This window comes from Gymnogyps californianus, chromosome 7 (genome assembly GCF_018139145.2).
Source record: "Gymnogyps californianus isolate 813 chromosome 7, ASM1813914v2, whole genome shotgun sequence".
NCBI lineage: Eukaryota > Metazoa > Chordata > Aves > Accipitriformes > Cathartidae > Gymnogyps > Gymnogyps californianus.
Window position 1 is genome coordinate 24,806,576 of NC_059477.1, and position 17,149 is coordinate 24,823,724.

The 17,149-nt window shown below is 37.8% G+C and overlaps 1 protein-coding gene across 1 annotated transcript in view; it reads left to right on the forward strand.

Annotated features, from left to right (window-relative positions):
* Nucleotides 1–17,149, forward strand: part of KCNH7 (potassium voltage-gated channel subfamily H member 7) — a 242,395-nt gene that overhangs the window by 160,024 nt on the left and 65,222 nt on the right. Inside the window, exons 4-6 of the mRNA XM_050899922.1 lie at nucleotides 462–886; nucleotides 5,117–5,137; nucleotides 8,945–9,159. Of these exons, the coding sequence (XP_050755879.1) occupies nucleotides 462–886; nucleotides 5,117–5,137; nucleotides 8,945–9,159 (661 nt within the window). The remainder of the gene's footprint in view (nucleotides 1–461; nucleotides 887–5,116; nucleotides 5,138–8,944; nucleotides 9,160–17,149) is intronic.

Sequence of the window (17,149 nt, forward strand, 5' to 3'; positions counted from 1 at the left end):
TCAATAAATCAGCAGTATACTTCTAAGCACATGGAGTTCCACTAATAATAGAATCCACAAATACCTATTTCAGGATAACAGCTACCAAGCAAAGTAGTTTGACATGTTCTAGCAGTCTTTTATAGATGCATAGTTTTTTAATTTAGAAAGGACCATCAGAACAGATAACCTTATCTCTTTTAAAACAGACTGTAGAATCAATGCTGCTATCCCTATTCTGAGCTCAATAACTTAGGTCTGACTGAAGTATGAAATCCTTTAACACCATGACTATAACAAACTTACAGCTACATAATGTTTCCATATTTACACATTCCATTGTTAAGCATTGTAATTTATTAGGAATAGGTTAATTATTTATAGCTATTAATATGCACTCTGTGTGTGATAAAAGCAGATTTTCATGACAAGAAACTAATATGTAATATTTTCTTCTTTTGTATGTATTTACATGTAGGCAGACTTTTTGGGTTCCGGTTACCTGGATTGAGACTGTTAACTTACAGAAAGCAGTCCTTACCACAGGAAGACCCTGATGCAGTGATAGTCGATTCATCTAAGCACAGCGATGACTCAGTGGCAATGAAGCACTTTAAATCACCTACAAAAGAAAGCTGTAGTCCTTCAGAAGTGGATGATACAAAAGCACTGATTCGACCCAGTAAACGTTCACCTTTGGTTAATATATCAGGACCTCTTGACCATTCATCGCCTAAACAGCAATGGGACAGGCTTTACCCTGACATGATACAGACAAGCAATCCACTAACCCATTCCAGATCAAAGGAAAGCGTTTGTAGTATACGGAGAGCGTCTTCAGTACATGATATAGAAGGCTTTAACGTCCATCCCAAGAACATTTTTAGGGACCGTCATGCAAGTGAAGGTATGATAGAAAGTCAATCAGTATTCTCTGATGTACTAAGAAAGGAATTATTGCAATTTTTCGTAGTAATTATCATCACTTTGTAAGCAAAACTAAATATAATCAGCTGTACACATTCAAAGGCACACTAAAAATATTAAGGGCCCAAATATGCCAGGCTTATTGACACTAAATACTGTTTTTCATGTCTAAGCAGACCAATGAAATCATGGGGTTCCTCTTAGAGTACCATCTGCCTTCTGTATAGGGATATAGCAAAATCAGGCCCAACATTCCTAAAGCTAATATTGGTATTTGGGGGAAAAAAATCAGGTGATCAACTTAAAATTACATGCACAGTTCTGTCCCATACTCACATATATTAGACTGTCTTTGACTGTATGAAATCCTACTTCAGAGATTGATCAATTTATTTTTCTTAAATCTGTAATGTATACATTGTATATTCACTGACACAACACTGAGACATGCTTTTTCTCTCACACTGGAGAAAATATCCTCAGCAACTCCACTGAAATGCTTTGTGTAATACTTAGTGAAATACTTAGTGAAATGGTGAAATGCTTAGTGTAAAATTCATGTAAGTGTGATTTTCTCTTTGTGTTAGTATATTCTTGCAACCGTCAAAATTTACAAAGATGTTTTCTCTGTCTTCTTTTTCCACTGTCTCTCCTAATTATGCAAAGTCATGGAGTGTGGTCCATGATTTCTTGTTGGAGACAGAGAGTTTGAGAAACTTGGAAAACAGGTTAGCAAACAGAGGTTTGAAAGACCTGTGAATGGAGAGGCACCTTTGAAACTGGCTTTCGCAGAAAAGTGCCACATATACAATGCTTTTGCAGCTACTGATGGTCTAATGACTTGAATTGCATACTTTTTATTCAAGCCAAATGACAAGGAACGTATGGGGAATATTTTAAGATTTCAAAAACATATGTCATGGAAGACTGTGTACAGATTCATAAATTAGTAAGAAAATGAATTTTCATTTTCAGTGATTGCCTGTTCTTCTATTCATTCACCACAAGTGTAAAATTCCTTTAAGTTCTCCTGCCTTTCGGAAGGTCCACATCAAGGGCTCTTTGCTTCTGTACATCTCCTAAAATACAAGTCTGAACGCTCCTCTGCCACCCAGATTAACTCCTAGAATAGCAGAACTAATTATTCCTTCCAGTTACTCTTCCTGTATTAAATATAATGAGTAAATACTTCTTTTCTCATTTCTGTTTCTTTTGGACTCTGATTTTTTTCAGTTCAAATGAACCTGAAAATTCAATTAAATCCATCCTAAACCATACCATTATGCTGTATTTCATGTTCACATTCAAGCCAAGATTTCAAAATCAGGATGTGGAGGCAAAAATCTCCAAGGTTGAACCTTGGCCTGTCTTTTGGACCTTTGCGTAAGCTTTACCTTGCTTTCAACTTCCCTAGATATTTAAACTAACCTTTCAAATAAAACACATTTAAAGATATCTGTTTTGTCAATTTCTATTTTCAGAACTTATTTTCATTAAAGCACTTCCCAATTGGTCATTCTTCATACAGCTATATGATGAAAATGTGTAAAAATCAGTTTGAATATCAAGTGTCTTTGGTTATGGTGGTACAAAGCTCATGCAGAAATCACCACATAATTTAATACTTGCTGCGTGGAGGAGCAAAAATTTCTAGCTCCATTTCACCGAATAATATTTTTCAAATGTTAAATACTAAGGAAAATAAATTTTACGATGAGGAGTCAATAATCCATTTGAATTCCTGTGGCCTCTCATGTGATATCATCATTTACAGTGTAAACAGATAAAACACTGCCACTCTGATTTCACTCTGCATAAGCTACAAAATAGTAGAGAATCTGGCCCTAAGTTTAGGTCATACATACACATTCTAAAAAAGTACAGCAGAACAGAGAATGGCTCTCAGAACTGCATTAGAATTAGTAACCATCCTTGATGCCATCTGCTTCCAAGCATATCAGAATTTGGCACCTTATGCTGAAAAGATGTTTAAATTTAGCCAGCAAGTCCTGCCTTACTCAACAGTGAGCCATAAAACCTTACTGTTGCTATAAAATTATCCATGTAAGTTAGGCAACCAGGATTCAGCTTAAATCATCTTCTCTGGACTCACAGATTCTGAGCAGAAGCTGTAGATCCTGGACTGGAGAATGTAAAGCCCTAAGTAAAAGTAAAGTACAATAAGTAAAAGTAAACTACAGTCCCAACAGGCTAAATTAATACCCAAGGAAGCATAAGGTTTAATATAGTTCCCATTCCATTTTTATTTTGTTTATTGATCCTAATAATTCTGAATTTTCCTGAATCCACTGAAAACTGCTACTCTGTCTGAAAATGCAATTCAGGATTCAGATATAATTTTTTTCCACCTCTTCCAGTTCAAATAATATTAACTGAATCAGCATAACAGAGTTCTGACAGAATAGCATTATTTAGCTCAATACTAACTACAGTAATTCACCCACAGTCAAATTTATTTTTATGGAAGATAACGCAATTGAGACTATAAATGATTTTATGTGTAAAATTAATTTATGGAGCCTAGTTCCCTATCGCTTTAAAATTATCATAGCTGTGGCCATTATATGCTGAAATGTATTACAGTAAAAATGACAATTTGGGATTTTAAATTCATTTGAGTGTACTCGATTGAATTCCATTCTAAATTTGCCTATTTGACAGCAAAAGCAGCAGAGCAAGAACTGTGTCTTCCACCCACCACCCAAACTCCAGCCAAGCCCTTATCACCTGAAATGCCAGCAATCCAGATTTTGCGGGCGGGTACAGGTTCACAGGGACTCTTTGGGAATTTTATTGTCTTCAGAAAGTGACCTCAGTAACATCCCTGCAGTCTTCTGAAAAAACAGCAGGCTTTTGAGCCTAACTCACCCTACAAAATCTGCATTACTGCTACAGATGTCTGGCACAGAAAGGCGTCAGGCTGGGAGGAACTAAACACTCTCCCACACCCGTGGTCCAGAGGGCCCAGCTCGATGTCCTGTGCTCCCCAGTCCTCAGGAAGCTGAGGAAAAGTCAGAGAGGCAGCAGGTGTGACATGACACCACAGGCAAGGCCCAACGTCACTTCCAATTCCCCTCACAGGAGAAGGCCATAGCCTTTCTCCAGAGCGGGGCTGAAGCGGGCCCTCTGCAGGGACAGGGCTGCCGCTGGGGCAGATGGGGGCACAGCCACCTCAGCCCTCAGCGGTGGCCTGTCAGTGGGGAAAACTGCAGGTGAATATCAGTTTGAGCCCAATGCACCTTTGAAAGCTGGTAAAGCTGGTCACAGTGGCCAGCAGCGCACAGGGGCAGGGCTGCATCCTGCGCCTGGCCCCTTGCTCCCTGCCAGCCCCTGGGGCCCTCGCCCACACTCATACCCGCTCCGAGCTGCCGCAGCCAGGCAGGGGGCACAACACAAAGGGAGGGCGGCCTGTGGGTCATATTGTACACCCATGAATAGGGGTGGCGTCTACCTATCCACCTGTGTGGCTTCTTTAAAATAATATTAAATAATAATAACAACAACAATAATAATAATATTCTCCCTAAAGAAGTTTGACCTCATGAGAGGATTCAGGGCTGGGTGTGACTGGGAGGACAGAGAGCTTTGCCACTGTTACCTTGCGGAAAGGCACCTAAAGGCTGAAGAAAGGTTTAAGGTATATCTTTCTCCTCAGTTTTTCTCCAATATTTACTCAGAAAGGTGCTGCCTCAGCCTGCTGCCATGGTAAAAACTTTTCCTCCTGTGAGTCCTGGGCAGGCACAGGGCTTGGGAGTCTGTGCAAGGCCGCCTGCGCAGCCCCACGCCCCATGCAGCCAGCCAGCCTGCACCGCCACCTGCAGCTGTGGGTGCCTCAGCCTCACTTAATTATGTGTGACTAATTACCACTTTGTGGGTTAGCACTTTTGACCTCCAACTCAGCACCAGACTTGTGGATAAACAATTTTATCATGTTACTGTTAAGGCAAGTTAGCTAGATTCAGTCCTACTACCTGCTGATCTACCCCAAACAGTTTTACAGATTCTCTCTCAATTGTCAAAGTGACTTCATCTTGACTAGAAGTCTACATAATATAATCAAGGAGGTGCAAAAATATTTCAGTTCAAACCACATACACATTTTGAAGCAATATTTTCTGCTTTTTCTGATGTGGATTTTAGTTGTCTTTTTTTATCTTTCTTTCTTCGCTTTTATTATGCTGAAAACCAGACAATGGTCGCAATGTCAAAGGTAAAGTATACATCTAGACTGTACCTTCCAGTGTTTCAAACAGCCACACTTTTTGGCATGTTACTTTGCCTGCTGTATGAAATGTTCAAATGCAACATTCTCATGCTGACCTCTCTAGGGCCAGGTGCATTACTTAAATTATATTTGTTAAACACATAGTTATTCCCTTAACTATTGTCTCAAAGCACTAACTACCAATCCCTGGAAAAAGTGAAGGCATAGTTAAATGGTCATTTGACTTACTTATCTGTTAATTCAAAAAACGAAAGGAGAGAGATAGAATATATCATAGTTATTTAACTCAGTGCTGTTGTCCTTAAACAGGCAAAACTTCTGGTGAAGCTACCAGGAGTTTTATCTGTGAAAGGATGTATAAGTGGGCAGGGCCACTAACAAACAATCTATTGTTATAAGGTTCTTAGTTTTCAGTTAACTATCTCAAAAACAAAATAATTGGTAATCAGGAGCCTTGTGGAAGTATCTTCACTTATTCCTCTTTTGTCTCCTTAAAACTAGTTTCACGTTCCTGGATGGCAGGGGGTATGGTTTCAAGCTTCCTGTAGTATTAAAATGTGCATGCATGAACTTCATTGCCAATTTCATGTTTAAATAATATTTAGTGCAGTTACAAAATTGTTTCTATTCACCAGCACTGAGCTACATGTTTTGGAAGCAATTTGAACATAATTCTTAAGTGACTTCCTCCATTTCTAGAAAACAATTACTAAAGTGAACAGTTTAATTGCAATATTTGTAACTATGTCTGAAAACTGGTTTGCAACTTCATGCATGATACAAAAAGTGTGTGTACCTGGTAAAGTCTTCTCTCTAAACTGCATGCAGTGCATGACCTAGATTCTGTAAAGTGATTCGTGGACTATGAAATCATTGCATTTGCTTCATGTGTATGTTGGCAAAATCTTGGGGGAAAAAAATGCAGCCTCTGTACTGTAAAACAACTTTTATAAATGTATTTACTGCTGGTGAAAGATGATGGATTGACAGCTCAGAAGAGTGAAATCATTTCTCAATGCATTGTGTAAGCAGGGACAATGGAATCCTACCATAAAAATGGGGAGCTCAAACTTAACCTTAAAGAATCTCCTTTGTAGGGTAGGCAGAAGCATGTCATTCTCCTTGCTTATTCAATTCCTGGCCACTCTGCTGAAACTGTCAATCAGGGTGCCAATTAGTGTCAATTGTGATTGTGATTTGTTATGGCCCTCTTTTTCTGCTTCCTGCTATGAGAGTATAGCAAAGGTCCACTAGCTGTCAAGTATCAGCTCAATTGCTGCCAGCCTGGGCTGTACTTAAGCTAGTAATGTCTTTCAATTAATTACCATTTATCACTGAGGTACATATATACCTTTCACCACTTTCTAAAGCAAAAGAAGGTGGATTAAAAAAAGCAAGGTTTTATTCTCATGTGCAATTAACTTAAGTCTAATATTACACACTAGGGCATGAGTCTTAGGTAGTGAAGGAGAGAGTAATTCCCTTTGGAATAGAAGCAATAAAAGATTTAAATCCCAGAAAGCAAAACTTCAATGCAACTTAAGCATCTATAAAGTTACTATTAAAAAAAAAAATCTTATCTACTATCTAATCATGGATTTGCCTAAGCTCCCTTAGTTCCCTCTTACCTTTGAGTTCCTTAGGTATCAAGAATCTTGTTCATCTGACAAATGGCCCCAACTTGATACCCTGCTCATGTGTAAGACTACTCAATATTCAAAAACTATTAATTGTTACAACTATGTAGGGAAGTAGAGCTGAAAAACTGCAGTCTGACCATACGTACATAGCACGTGCCAACCAGATTAACCACTTCACTGATTTGTGAGGAGATTGTGAGCCCTGGTTTATTTTGAACACCACTTTTTAATAGACTCATGTAGATGATGTGAAAGATGGATTCAGGTCCTACCTGGGCCAAAAGGTGTTCAAGCACAATATTCCAATTCCTTGGCAGTGTCCTCAGTACCAGGCTTTTTAGCATTCCTTGTGGGAGAAAGGTAGTGCTTTCTTCCTTTTTCCAGTGAAGCTGTTCCACAAAGAATATACCAGGTTCTAAGGAGAAAAAGAAGGACTGATTTTGTGGTTTAGTGGTTAGAGCACTCATCTAGAAATTTTTGTTTATCTTACATCAAATGATCTTTGGACAAAATACAGAAAGTCTTGAGAGCAGAACCACCAGATTGATCTCTTCCAGGGGAACATCCGAACTGTTAGTCTAGAGCATTGTGCCCTCTCTTGTCATCTTGAATTCCTTTCTGCACAGTGGCACAATTTGAAATGGAGTAGTAGAGCATTTCTATCTCTGGCCCAGACTAACATATAATTAGCGTGAATTTCAGAGGTGGAAAGCATGTGTATAAATCCTTTTAAGCTAAGAAAGCAAATTAAAAGTCTGGTTCTTCAGCAAGGATTCTAAGCCAGGTGTGAAGGAAGACCAGCCCCCCACTTAAAGAATTTTACAAAAAAAAATAGAATTCAGCACTGCCTGAAGCATTTCCCCACAGCTATCTCCAGGCAGCTGGTTGCTTTGAATTTCACTAGTTCACACATTGCAAATACAATCCAGCTGTTCCACAGCTGACTCTGCAATTTACCCCATAGGCCCAATCCTGTCCCATTGGCTGTTCCTGAATCATAGCATCCATTCTTTTTTCCCTCCCAGGAAGACAAATAAAACCCTCAAAAAACAGTAGAAGAAAAAACATTGCATTGTTGCTCATACTAGAATTAGGATGCAGTAAGGTTCTCATGTGGATCTGAGAAATACCTTTTGATCCCACACTGCAAGACCTGGATTTTTTCTTACATCCATAACTGGATCTAGCTCTTGCTGTCTAAACATCTTTATAGTTCTTTTTTCCAGTATAATTCTCAAAAGAAAATTTTCCTTACTATGAATATTTTTGGCTTCTGGACCAGCTTTATGATGACAGTACAAAACAAGTATACTGATCAGTTATATTGCTTTCTTGTTGTACAAAGAACTCTGTTCAATATTGAAAAGAATAATTATAATGGGTATGTACCTCATGAAGTATACCAACTCTGTATTTTTTAACTATCATGATGCACTAAAGTAGTATAAGATGTTTAAGTGCATATTAAATACTCCATTAATATTCTACCTATGGGTATCCCTATTGTTTTCAATATTTTGTTGGTAATGACAATTGAAGAAATACATTTTGTGAGCTTGTGATACTCCAAAATTAAAGGCTTTTAGGACAATATTAGGTTAATATTTCCGTTGATTAAGTATGGAGTTACTTGATGAGTCAACAGGGGTAGAGCAGGGGTCTACTCCATTTTCCAGTTTACCAAAAGGTGTTTTTGAACTATCATGTAAGCATGAGCAACAGTACAGACATGATAATAGAGCCTTTTGCTCAGTCCAGACACTCTTATATAATCGTGTGTCCTATTTCTGCTTTTATAAACAAATGAGAACATAGTCTTTATATTCAGCCAGAATTATAATGGAGCATACCAGCATAGCCAGTACAATGAAAACAAGTAAGCATGGATGCATTATGTACTTTGCAATCCACTGACTTTATAAAAAATATTGGGGGCTATATGCAAAGGAAATGTCATATTTACATTCAATACTAGATTTGATTCTCATTAGTAATAGAGTTATTTTTAAAATGTAGGTAATTTTTACTATTAGCAAGTAGTATAGTGAAAAATAGGTTTTAACTACCCTTTTAACATATCCCACTTAAACATTACTGATAACTTATTTCTCTGCATTTGTCTGCATACTAAATATGTGTTCTGATTTTTCAGGGCCTTTTAATCATATCAAGTCAAGTCTGTTGGGATCCACATCGGATTCAAATCTCAACAAATACAGTACAATCAACAAAATTCCTCAACTCACACTGAACTTTTCAGATATCAAAAGTGAAAAAAAATCTTCATCTCCTCCTTCTTCGGAGAAAGCAATTATTGCACCTAAGGTGAAAGACCGAACGCACAATGTAACAGAGAAGGTTACCCAGGTAAGGTAATACTCATTATTTTAGTTCCTTTTCAGTTTTGTGGAGCCAATTATCAGTTTATTCAATAGGTTGTTACTCTTCATGAATGATTTGGATATCTGCAAGACAATTTGAAGGGTTTGAGCCATTACTTACTGTACCTCCAATTCAGTTGCACATGAGATAGTTTACAACATTAGATGATACTGCTAACAAACAAAACTTTTCAGCTCTCTATTTTTCAACAGAAAAAAGCTGTACCATGCACCAAGTGCCCCAAATAAGTCCACTAATTTCAGTGATTCCTGTCAGTCACAAATATTAGTTTCATTCTTTTTTCTTTTTCTCAGCTTTATGAATTGCTGATTAGCGCAAGGCACAACATGACAACAAATGATAGGTGATTGTGCCACTGGTATGAGTATCATAGTTACGTCTTGTAATTTCTGTTCCAGTTCTTTGGCTTTTCATAATACTCTTTCCTGTGGGTATCTTTTCCATATGTGTACATCAAAAAGGCTGTCAAAATGAAAAGCAGATACCTTTGGACTGGATGCATGATATATTCTGTCATACTTGGGAATGAGGCATACGACTGAAACAAAACTGAAAACAATTCAAGATAACATATTTCTTCACTCTAAGACAGATACAGTGCCCTCTGAAAGCAACAGAATGTTCAGCTACATTCAGTGTTATTATTACATTTGTGTTGTAATGTCATATGGAGATTGGTGAGGACAGGCTACCAATACGCAACATACTGAAAAAAAATATTAAGACATGACAGTATCCCAAATAACTTTTATAGTCAGTAAGCAGAGGGTCGGCCCTTAAATGCCTATCCACTGACTGAAAGAGGTTAGAAGTGCTTTGTATTAGAATGCAGATAGAGATTCCATAAGGAAGATCTTGCCAAGAGTAGCTTTTGACTTACTGCTGACCTGCCTTCCATAGACCAGACTGTGGCTTCTCTACATTGGTACTATGCCAGATATTGTCCATGTTCCTACTGCCTTTGACGGATATAAAAAAGAATGTATTGTACACCCTTCTAGAGAAATAGAGATAAAAGTTCTATCAGTTCTATCTTGAGATCAGTTAGCGCCTAAAAAGTAATTGGATTTTTATCTTTCATATATTTTGTCTTTGATAGCTAACTTGAATCTGCAACCATTGTACTTTCTTCCCTGGTCAGTTGTGAAAGATTTAATCTCTTCCAGATCCATTTTGATATGTTTTAAATTATTCATAGTAGTTATACATAGAAATCTTTTCAAAGATAATATGGCAAAAAGTCAAGTTACAGTAAAAATACCAATTTTTATAAGTTATGTAAGCATAAGTTAAGCTTGATTGGGTTTTTTTCAAAATTCTTACTGGCTAATTAGTGCCAGAGTGCCAAGTTTCTATGTACTAATGACACTGTTATGGGGGAAAATAAATAAATAAATAAAACCAACTATGTTTATTCTCCAAACAACTTAGATATTACGAAAAGGTTCAATAGAAATGCCTTGGATCAGCTAAACCTTCCAGGAACATTGATATTAACTAAATTCAAAATTAAATTTGAAATTCTCTATAAAATCTTCACACTTCACAAAAAACTTCCAATTTTATTTGACATTGGTTTATGTCCTTTTCTAGAACTATCTCAACCAATGTGCAGAGTACAATTTGTGCAGCAAACTTTGATAATATACCATTCATCATAATTTGAAAGAATTCCCCACAGCTGTTCCTTTTTCTTTTATTATATTTAGTTATCAATGTTTTTAGTTGCTGCTGCAACCTAAACTCTAGGATTCGGTACAGGGAGAAACTCCTAGGAGGTATAAATAAATGTAGGTCTGCTGAATTCGATAGTCGAAGATCTAGTTAGCTAGTTATTTATGAATTAGATTAGAAATAGACATTTAGAAGATGAAAGTGGCTAGTTTTAGTCCTGTTAATGTTTCTAATCCCCGGTGATTTCAATATGTTTTATAAGAGTCAGCACTTCGAAGGCTCCACTGCATGTCTGCCTGTAAATCTCTTTGTAGAACTTTTCGTAGGCCCATAGATCCATTTTGTATCTGCACAATAGTGCAAAAGTGGTTTTGGAAGGGTTGAGCACAGTGTTGAGAATAGAATATGGCACAAATGTCAGATAATTAGGATATGCTCATGCTGGCACAGTCCTCTGATAAGTAAATCTGTGAAACAGCATCAAAAATGTACAGAGGGCAATACGACCTATTTAATCTATGGGACAATGTCAGTAAAAGAGCAAATGAGTATAAAATGGCCAAGGTAAGTTAAAAGGTCACCCTTAATCAGAGTAGTGACATTCTGAAATAGTCTAATAAAAGAAGTTAGGGCAGGAATTCCAAATGTCATTAGAGCCTGAGAAATGTAGTAAAGGGATAGATAACATGATGTGCTTTTCTGGGATTGCAGGGCTTGGTGACATGGAAGGCCACTTCCAGTCACATATTGCACCATTCAAACATCCATCCATCTCTCTCTTTGTACTCTTTATTGTGTATCTCTCTCCCTTTCCTTTCTTGCTGAGAAATTTTGTCCTGCTGCTATAATCTGACATTTCCGCTACTGTGGCTCCTCTCACTGTGCAACTCAAAATGTAGAGACGTGGACTCTGATATGCACTACACTAAGGTACCAGTGAGCCTCACAGTTGGATCACTGCACTCTGGATTCTCTCTCATGCATGAATAATATCAAACTGAGTATCAGCATCACAGGACACAAGAACAAGTTCTTCTTTCCAGAGATAACAGCTGTATGACTTCTATCATACCCACAAGCTGGAGAAGTAATTCAGGTAGTGAAGACAGTGAAAAAGGAGCGGATGGCACATAGCTACCTTCACAAGGTGGAAGAAGAATAATGAATAAAATAAATAAAAGTCATGGTCATTGTGTTTAGAGGAAGTGATACACTTTCAGAAAGCATTTAAAGAGGAGTGAGATGTTTTAGCAGTAAGATTGTAGTGGAATAAATTAGGAGCAGATAGGAGAATAAATTTTAGAAAATAATTTCAGAACGAAAAGAAGAAGTTGTGGGACAGTGGTTGATACTTTGAGTGAAAAATATGAACTTTGAAATGCAGGTGGAGAAAACAAGATTTCACTACAGAATTCAATAAATAAATAAACAAATAAAATCCTCAGCATCTTACCTTTTAAGTAATACAAATAAATTAATCTCTTCGAAAAGAGCTAGGTTATAAATTCTACTGCAAAGACCCTTCCAATATTGTCTTACTACTTAACAGGAGTGTTCAGGACATTATGTAGAGATGAAAATTGCCTTAAGATATAGCTTGCAGTGAAGTGCTACACATGTGATGGTCCTGAATAAGTAGATACCCCAATCTCTTGGCCTTTCACCTGGGACTTCGCTGATCAAAAGTGCTTGTGTAATGCAGAGTAGCATAACATCTTCTGGATGCCTGTTTCTGCATAACATTGACTTTTACTCAGAGGAATAGCCCAGTAGTAGCTGCCAGATAGCCCTTATTGAAAATTGGCATTGTCATATCCCAATGTATGTATTTGTCACTAGAATTAAATTTACGTTTCCGTTCCACTTTACTAAAAGGTGGGTTTTTTAATGTTTCACGTTATAATTTCCGGAGGTGCTAAGCTAGACTCTTTTCTAGAAGAGTCTCAACTTGCTTTTTTTCATTATTCATGGTTTTTGACAGTCTGTTCAGGGGGACGGTCCAATTTCTGCACTCTTTTGCACTGACAGGTTCAGCTGGGGTCCTGACACTGATTGTTAGAAAGAGGCAAGTCTTCCCAGAGGCACAAAAAGCAGACTTTTATTAAAGAAAGCAGTGGGACAAATATTTGACATCTGTCCCTTAACATTTTTAATGAATTCGTAAAGGGGACTTCTGGCCTTAAAATTACTGCGTGTAGAGGTGCGACAGTAAGCAATTTTATCTTTTGTTTAAATACTCATTTATTTTAAATCTTCTTCACATCTAGTTCCCACTGATGTATGGCTCCAAAGCTGTGAATTCTGTTGTGAACAGGCTCAGAGCAGCATGAAGATTAGAATAGTCAGTACCTATGCTTATTTTCAAAGAAAGGAGAGAATTCCTGAATACCCATAGATTAACACTGGCAACAAACAATAGCTGGCCCAGTTAATAAACTTAGAAATTACTGGCCTCCTTATTGTGTTGTTTAAGAAAAACTGTTCTGTGGCCCCTGATCATTAATGTTCAGAGATTATTGATCCCCTTGAAATTCATCAGTCTGTTGAGATATAGCATGTGATTGAAAGACCCAATATGCATCTGTTGTTTATGATTTGTCTCAATAACTGACTTACAGGAAGATAAAACTCTATGATCTTTAAACTTCTTGTAAATAGTACTTTTCAAAACAGTTTCATCATCCACCCACCTGTAGGAAATATATATACCCAAACTGGTTATATGGCTGATCAAATGATAAATATATACCTTGACAGACTACACGGTTGATTGGAAGATTGTGATCTGATTTGCAGACATGCTGAACACCCACAGCTCTTCTGAAAGTGGAGCTCTCAGTGAAGAGGGGCTCACATATGAAGTGATAGACCTTGTCGTTTCACTGCATGTTTTTGTAATCTGGCCAGACTCTATTCTGTCAGCCCCAAAAGATTAAGAAATAACTAACAATGTTCCCCAAGGCCAGTCTCAGCTGTTGATGCAAAAAGAACTATTCTATGATCATGACTTCAAACTGACCTTCAGGTTTTCCGGCTAAAAGAAGACTAGCAGCATCTAGGACAGAGAGGGGCAACATAAGACCTAAAAATAAAACAAATTATTGATCTATACATTTTCAGCAGTTTGATTCAGCTGACACACTGCGCTGTTTACAACATCATGCAATAACTCACACACAAACAACATTTCAAGGCTGTTAATTTTGGAGTGCAAGCTGACATAAAGAAGAAAATTCTGAAATAAGGGGAAACAATTTTGATATGTCTTCCAATTACACAGCAAGACATACATATAATAATGAAATTGGGGGGTAAGCAGAGCCAACATTCCCTAGTTACTGTATGGAAAGTTTAAATTATGGGTTTCTGCTGAAGTGAGAATCTTCTTTTTTCTATTATTCGCTATTCCTGTTCTCAATGATCAATTGATATAGCTTATACAGGAATTATTCCCTTTGTTTACAATCATACTTAGCACCCTCATGCAATAAAATTTCATCTTTTATTGTCATTATATAATTAGCCTTTGTAATTACTATAGATGTAATTATAGAAATAGTATAAATGTGTGTCATTTCATTATCATTTAGAAAGTGTGACACACTGTGTGTGAAAAGAAGAAAAGCAGAGAACATCATGGTGATGGCAAAACCAATAAAAATACCCCCGGCTCAGGGTAGTCATTTATACCTGTGCAAAGATGTCACCAAAACTGGAGACTAGGCTCTTTTGCACCAGAGCAAGTAGCTATACAAAGTGCATGGAAGCAGAAAATAAAGCCCACTGTTTTGATCAGTTTCAGAAGAAAACATAGCATTTTCATTGGAATTACTTGCTATTGCATCAAGTAATAAAACGTCCAATATAGTTACAGATTCACAGCAACTGTGAAAGATAAAATATTCCTTCCTTTCAGTAGAGCCTCTTCTCTTTGTGACAGCTGAATAGGATAAGGCATCTGAACTGCTGCAGTGTTTTGAGAAGATTTCACAACATATGGTAGAAATGGAGCAGTCGGAAAGCCCAGCTGCTTTGAAGCATGTAACCTGGATGCATCCTTAATTAGTCCATGTCCTTCCCCCAAGGGGACATCCCAGAGACAGCTGGATTTTGCTGAGTTGGGAAAAAGTATCGAGTATATTCCATGAATTACATTTTCGAGTAATCAATGTTTTGTGTGATCTCTTTGTTGTTACTGCTTTGAACCAAATACTCAGTGATCTGTTCTGTGGAATGGAATGGAGCATATGATTTTTTTTAATACTAGATTGTTTTCCAAAGCAACATTCTTCTTTTGATGCTAATAAGTGGGGGAAAATAGGCGGACACAGGCTTTCAGACTGCAATGTAGTTTGTTCTGAAAATAATGATTTTGATGAATATGTTGAGGGTGTAAGAACTAATGCCCTACAAAGCAAGTAAAACTGATCAAAACCAAGGTGTAAGCAGCACTTAGGCAAACCTCATTTCTCTAGACTAGAGCTCTAAACCCCCAAACTTCCACTTCATGGTTGACTGACCTTGGAAGTTTCTAAACTTGGTAGGTTACTCGGTTGAAACCAACAGTTTTGACACCCGCCAGAACTGTCCCACCATGAACTGCAAGAAGTCAAGCCCCTGCTTAGGCCCTGTCAAGCCCCACTGAGATCCAGAGAACTGGTAGAGTCCTCTGATCCACTTGGCATGCATAGCCTGAAATAATACCTTTCACACATGCAGTTAGAGTTGCTGTCGTGGTTTAATCCCAGCCAGCAACTAAGCACCACGCAGCCGCTTGCTCACTACTCCCCCCTCCCAGTGGGATGGAGAGGAGAATCAAAAAGAAGTAAAACTCATGGGTTGAGATAAGAATGGTTTAATAACTAAAGCAAAATAAAATATAATACTAGCAACAATAATAATAAAAAATATAATAATAATAGTATTGAAAAGGAATATAACAAAAAAAAGAAAAAAAGAAAACCCAAGGAAAGACAAGTGATGCACAATGCTATTGCTCACCACCCGTTGACTGATGCCCAAGCAGCAATCTGCCCCTCCCAGCCAACTCCCTCCAGTTTATATACTGAGCATGACATTCCATGGTATGGAATACCCCTTTGGCTAGTTCAGGTCAGCTGCCCCAGCTCTGCTCCCTCCCAGCTTCTTGCACACCTGCTTGCTGGCAGAGCATGGGAAACTGAAAAGTCCTTGGCTTAAGATTAGCGCTACTTAGCAACAACTAAAACATCAGAGTGTTATCAACATTATTCTCACACTAAATCCAAAACACACTGTACCAGCTACTAAAAAGAAAATTAACTCTATCCCAGCCGAAGCCAGGACAGTTGCCTTAAAACAGCCATGAAAGGAGTCACAGTCTCTCTTTCACGTAACCTTAGAACTCTGTAAAAATGTAGTGTGGAAGAGACCTCTAGAGGCCATCTAGCCCAACCTCCTACTCAAAGCAGCATAACTTCAAAGTTAGATCAGAGTCAGGTGGTTACCATGTTAACTCAGGAAACAGTTTCTATGTTTAGGTCAGCATAAGCATATATTTTCCCAGAGAAAGTCACCCAGCGATAGACAGCAATAGCAGCTGGTGTGCGGAAAGAGGGAGGGAAGAGGGCAGAAAGCTGCGGATCTCATGGGCCAGAAAGAGCTGGCATTTTACAAGGAACATTGCTGGTGTAGCTAACATTTAGGATACTCACTTAGAAAGAGGCAGTCCTGGGTTGTAGTCCCAGAGTATTTTGCCTGTTACTTATCTTACGTAAATGACCATCTGTTAAAAAATCCACAGAAATAACCCTGGGCACCAGGGACTCAGACTCAGGACTCCCTCCCTCCTTGTCTGACTGTCCTTACCCTCAAACAGTCTGGATTCTGAACTCTGTTCTAGTGCCAGACACCTCACATGTATGCACTGTAGTACCAATATTGGATCTAGCCAAAAAATGCCATAACCTGGGCTGGCAGTATTTAGCATTTACCTGAAATGACATATTCACCCCTATTAAGAGTCATTTTCAAAGAGACAAAAAATGTAGGTATGTTCAGCTAACAATTTAATATTCATTTCTTGCAAGTAATGAATTTCCCTTTTAGCATAATACTAGCTAATACACAAAGTGAAAAACTGGTGGGTAGTTTGAAAAATTAACTTTTTCAAGGAAATAGTTAAGTTCCCACACATCACTAATGAGAGAAATTGATGAAAAAACTAAATGTGAGAGCAGAAAGTTCCTGCAATTTGCAGCTGGTAAGGTGATGATATAACTGGTGATAATTATAAAGCAGT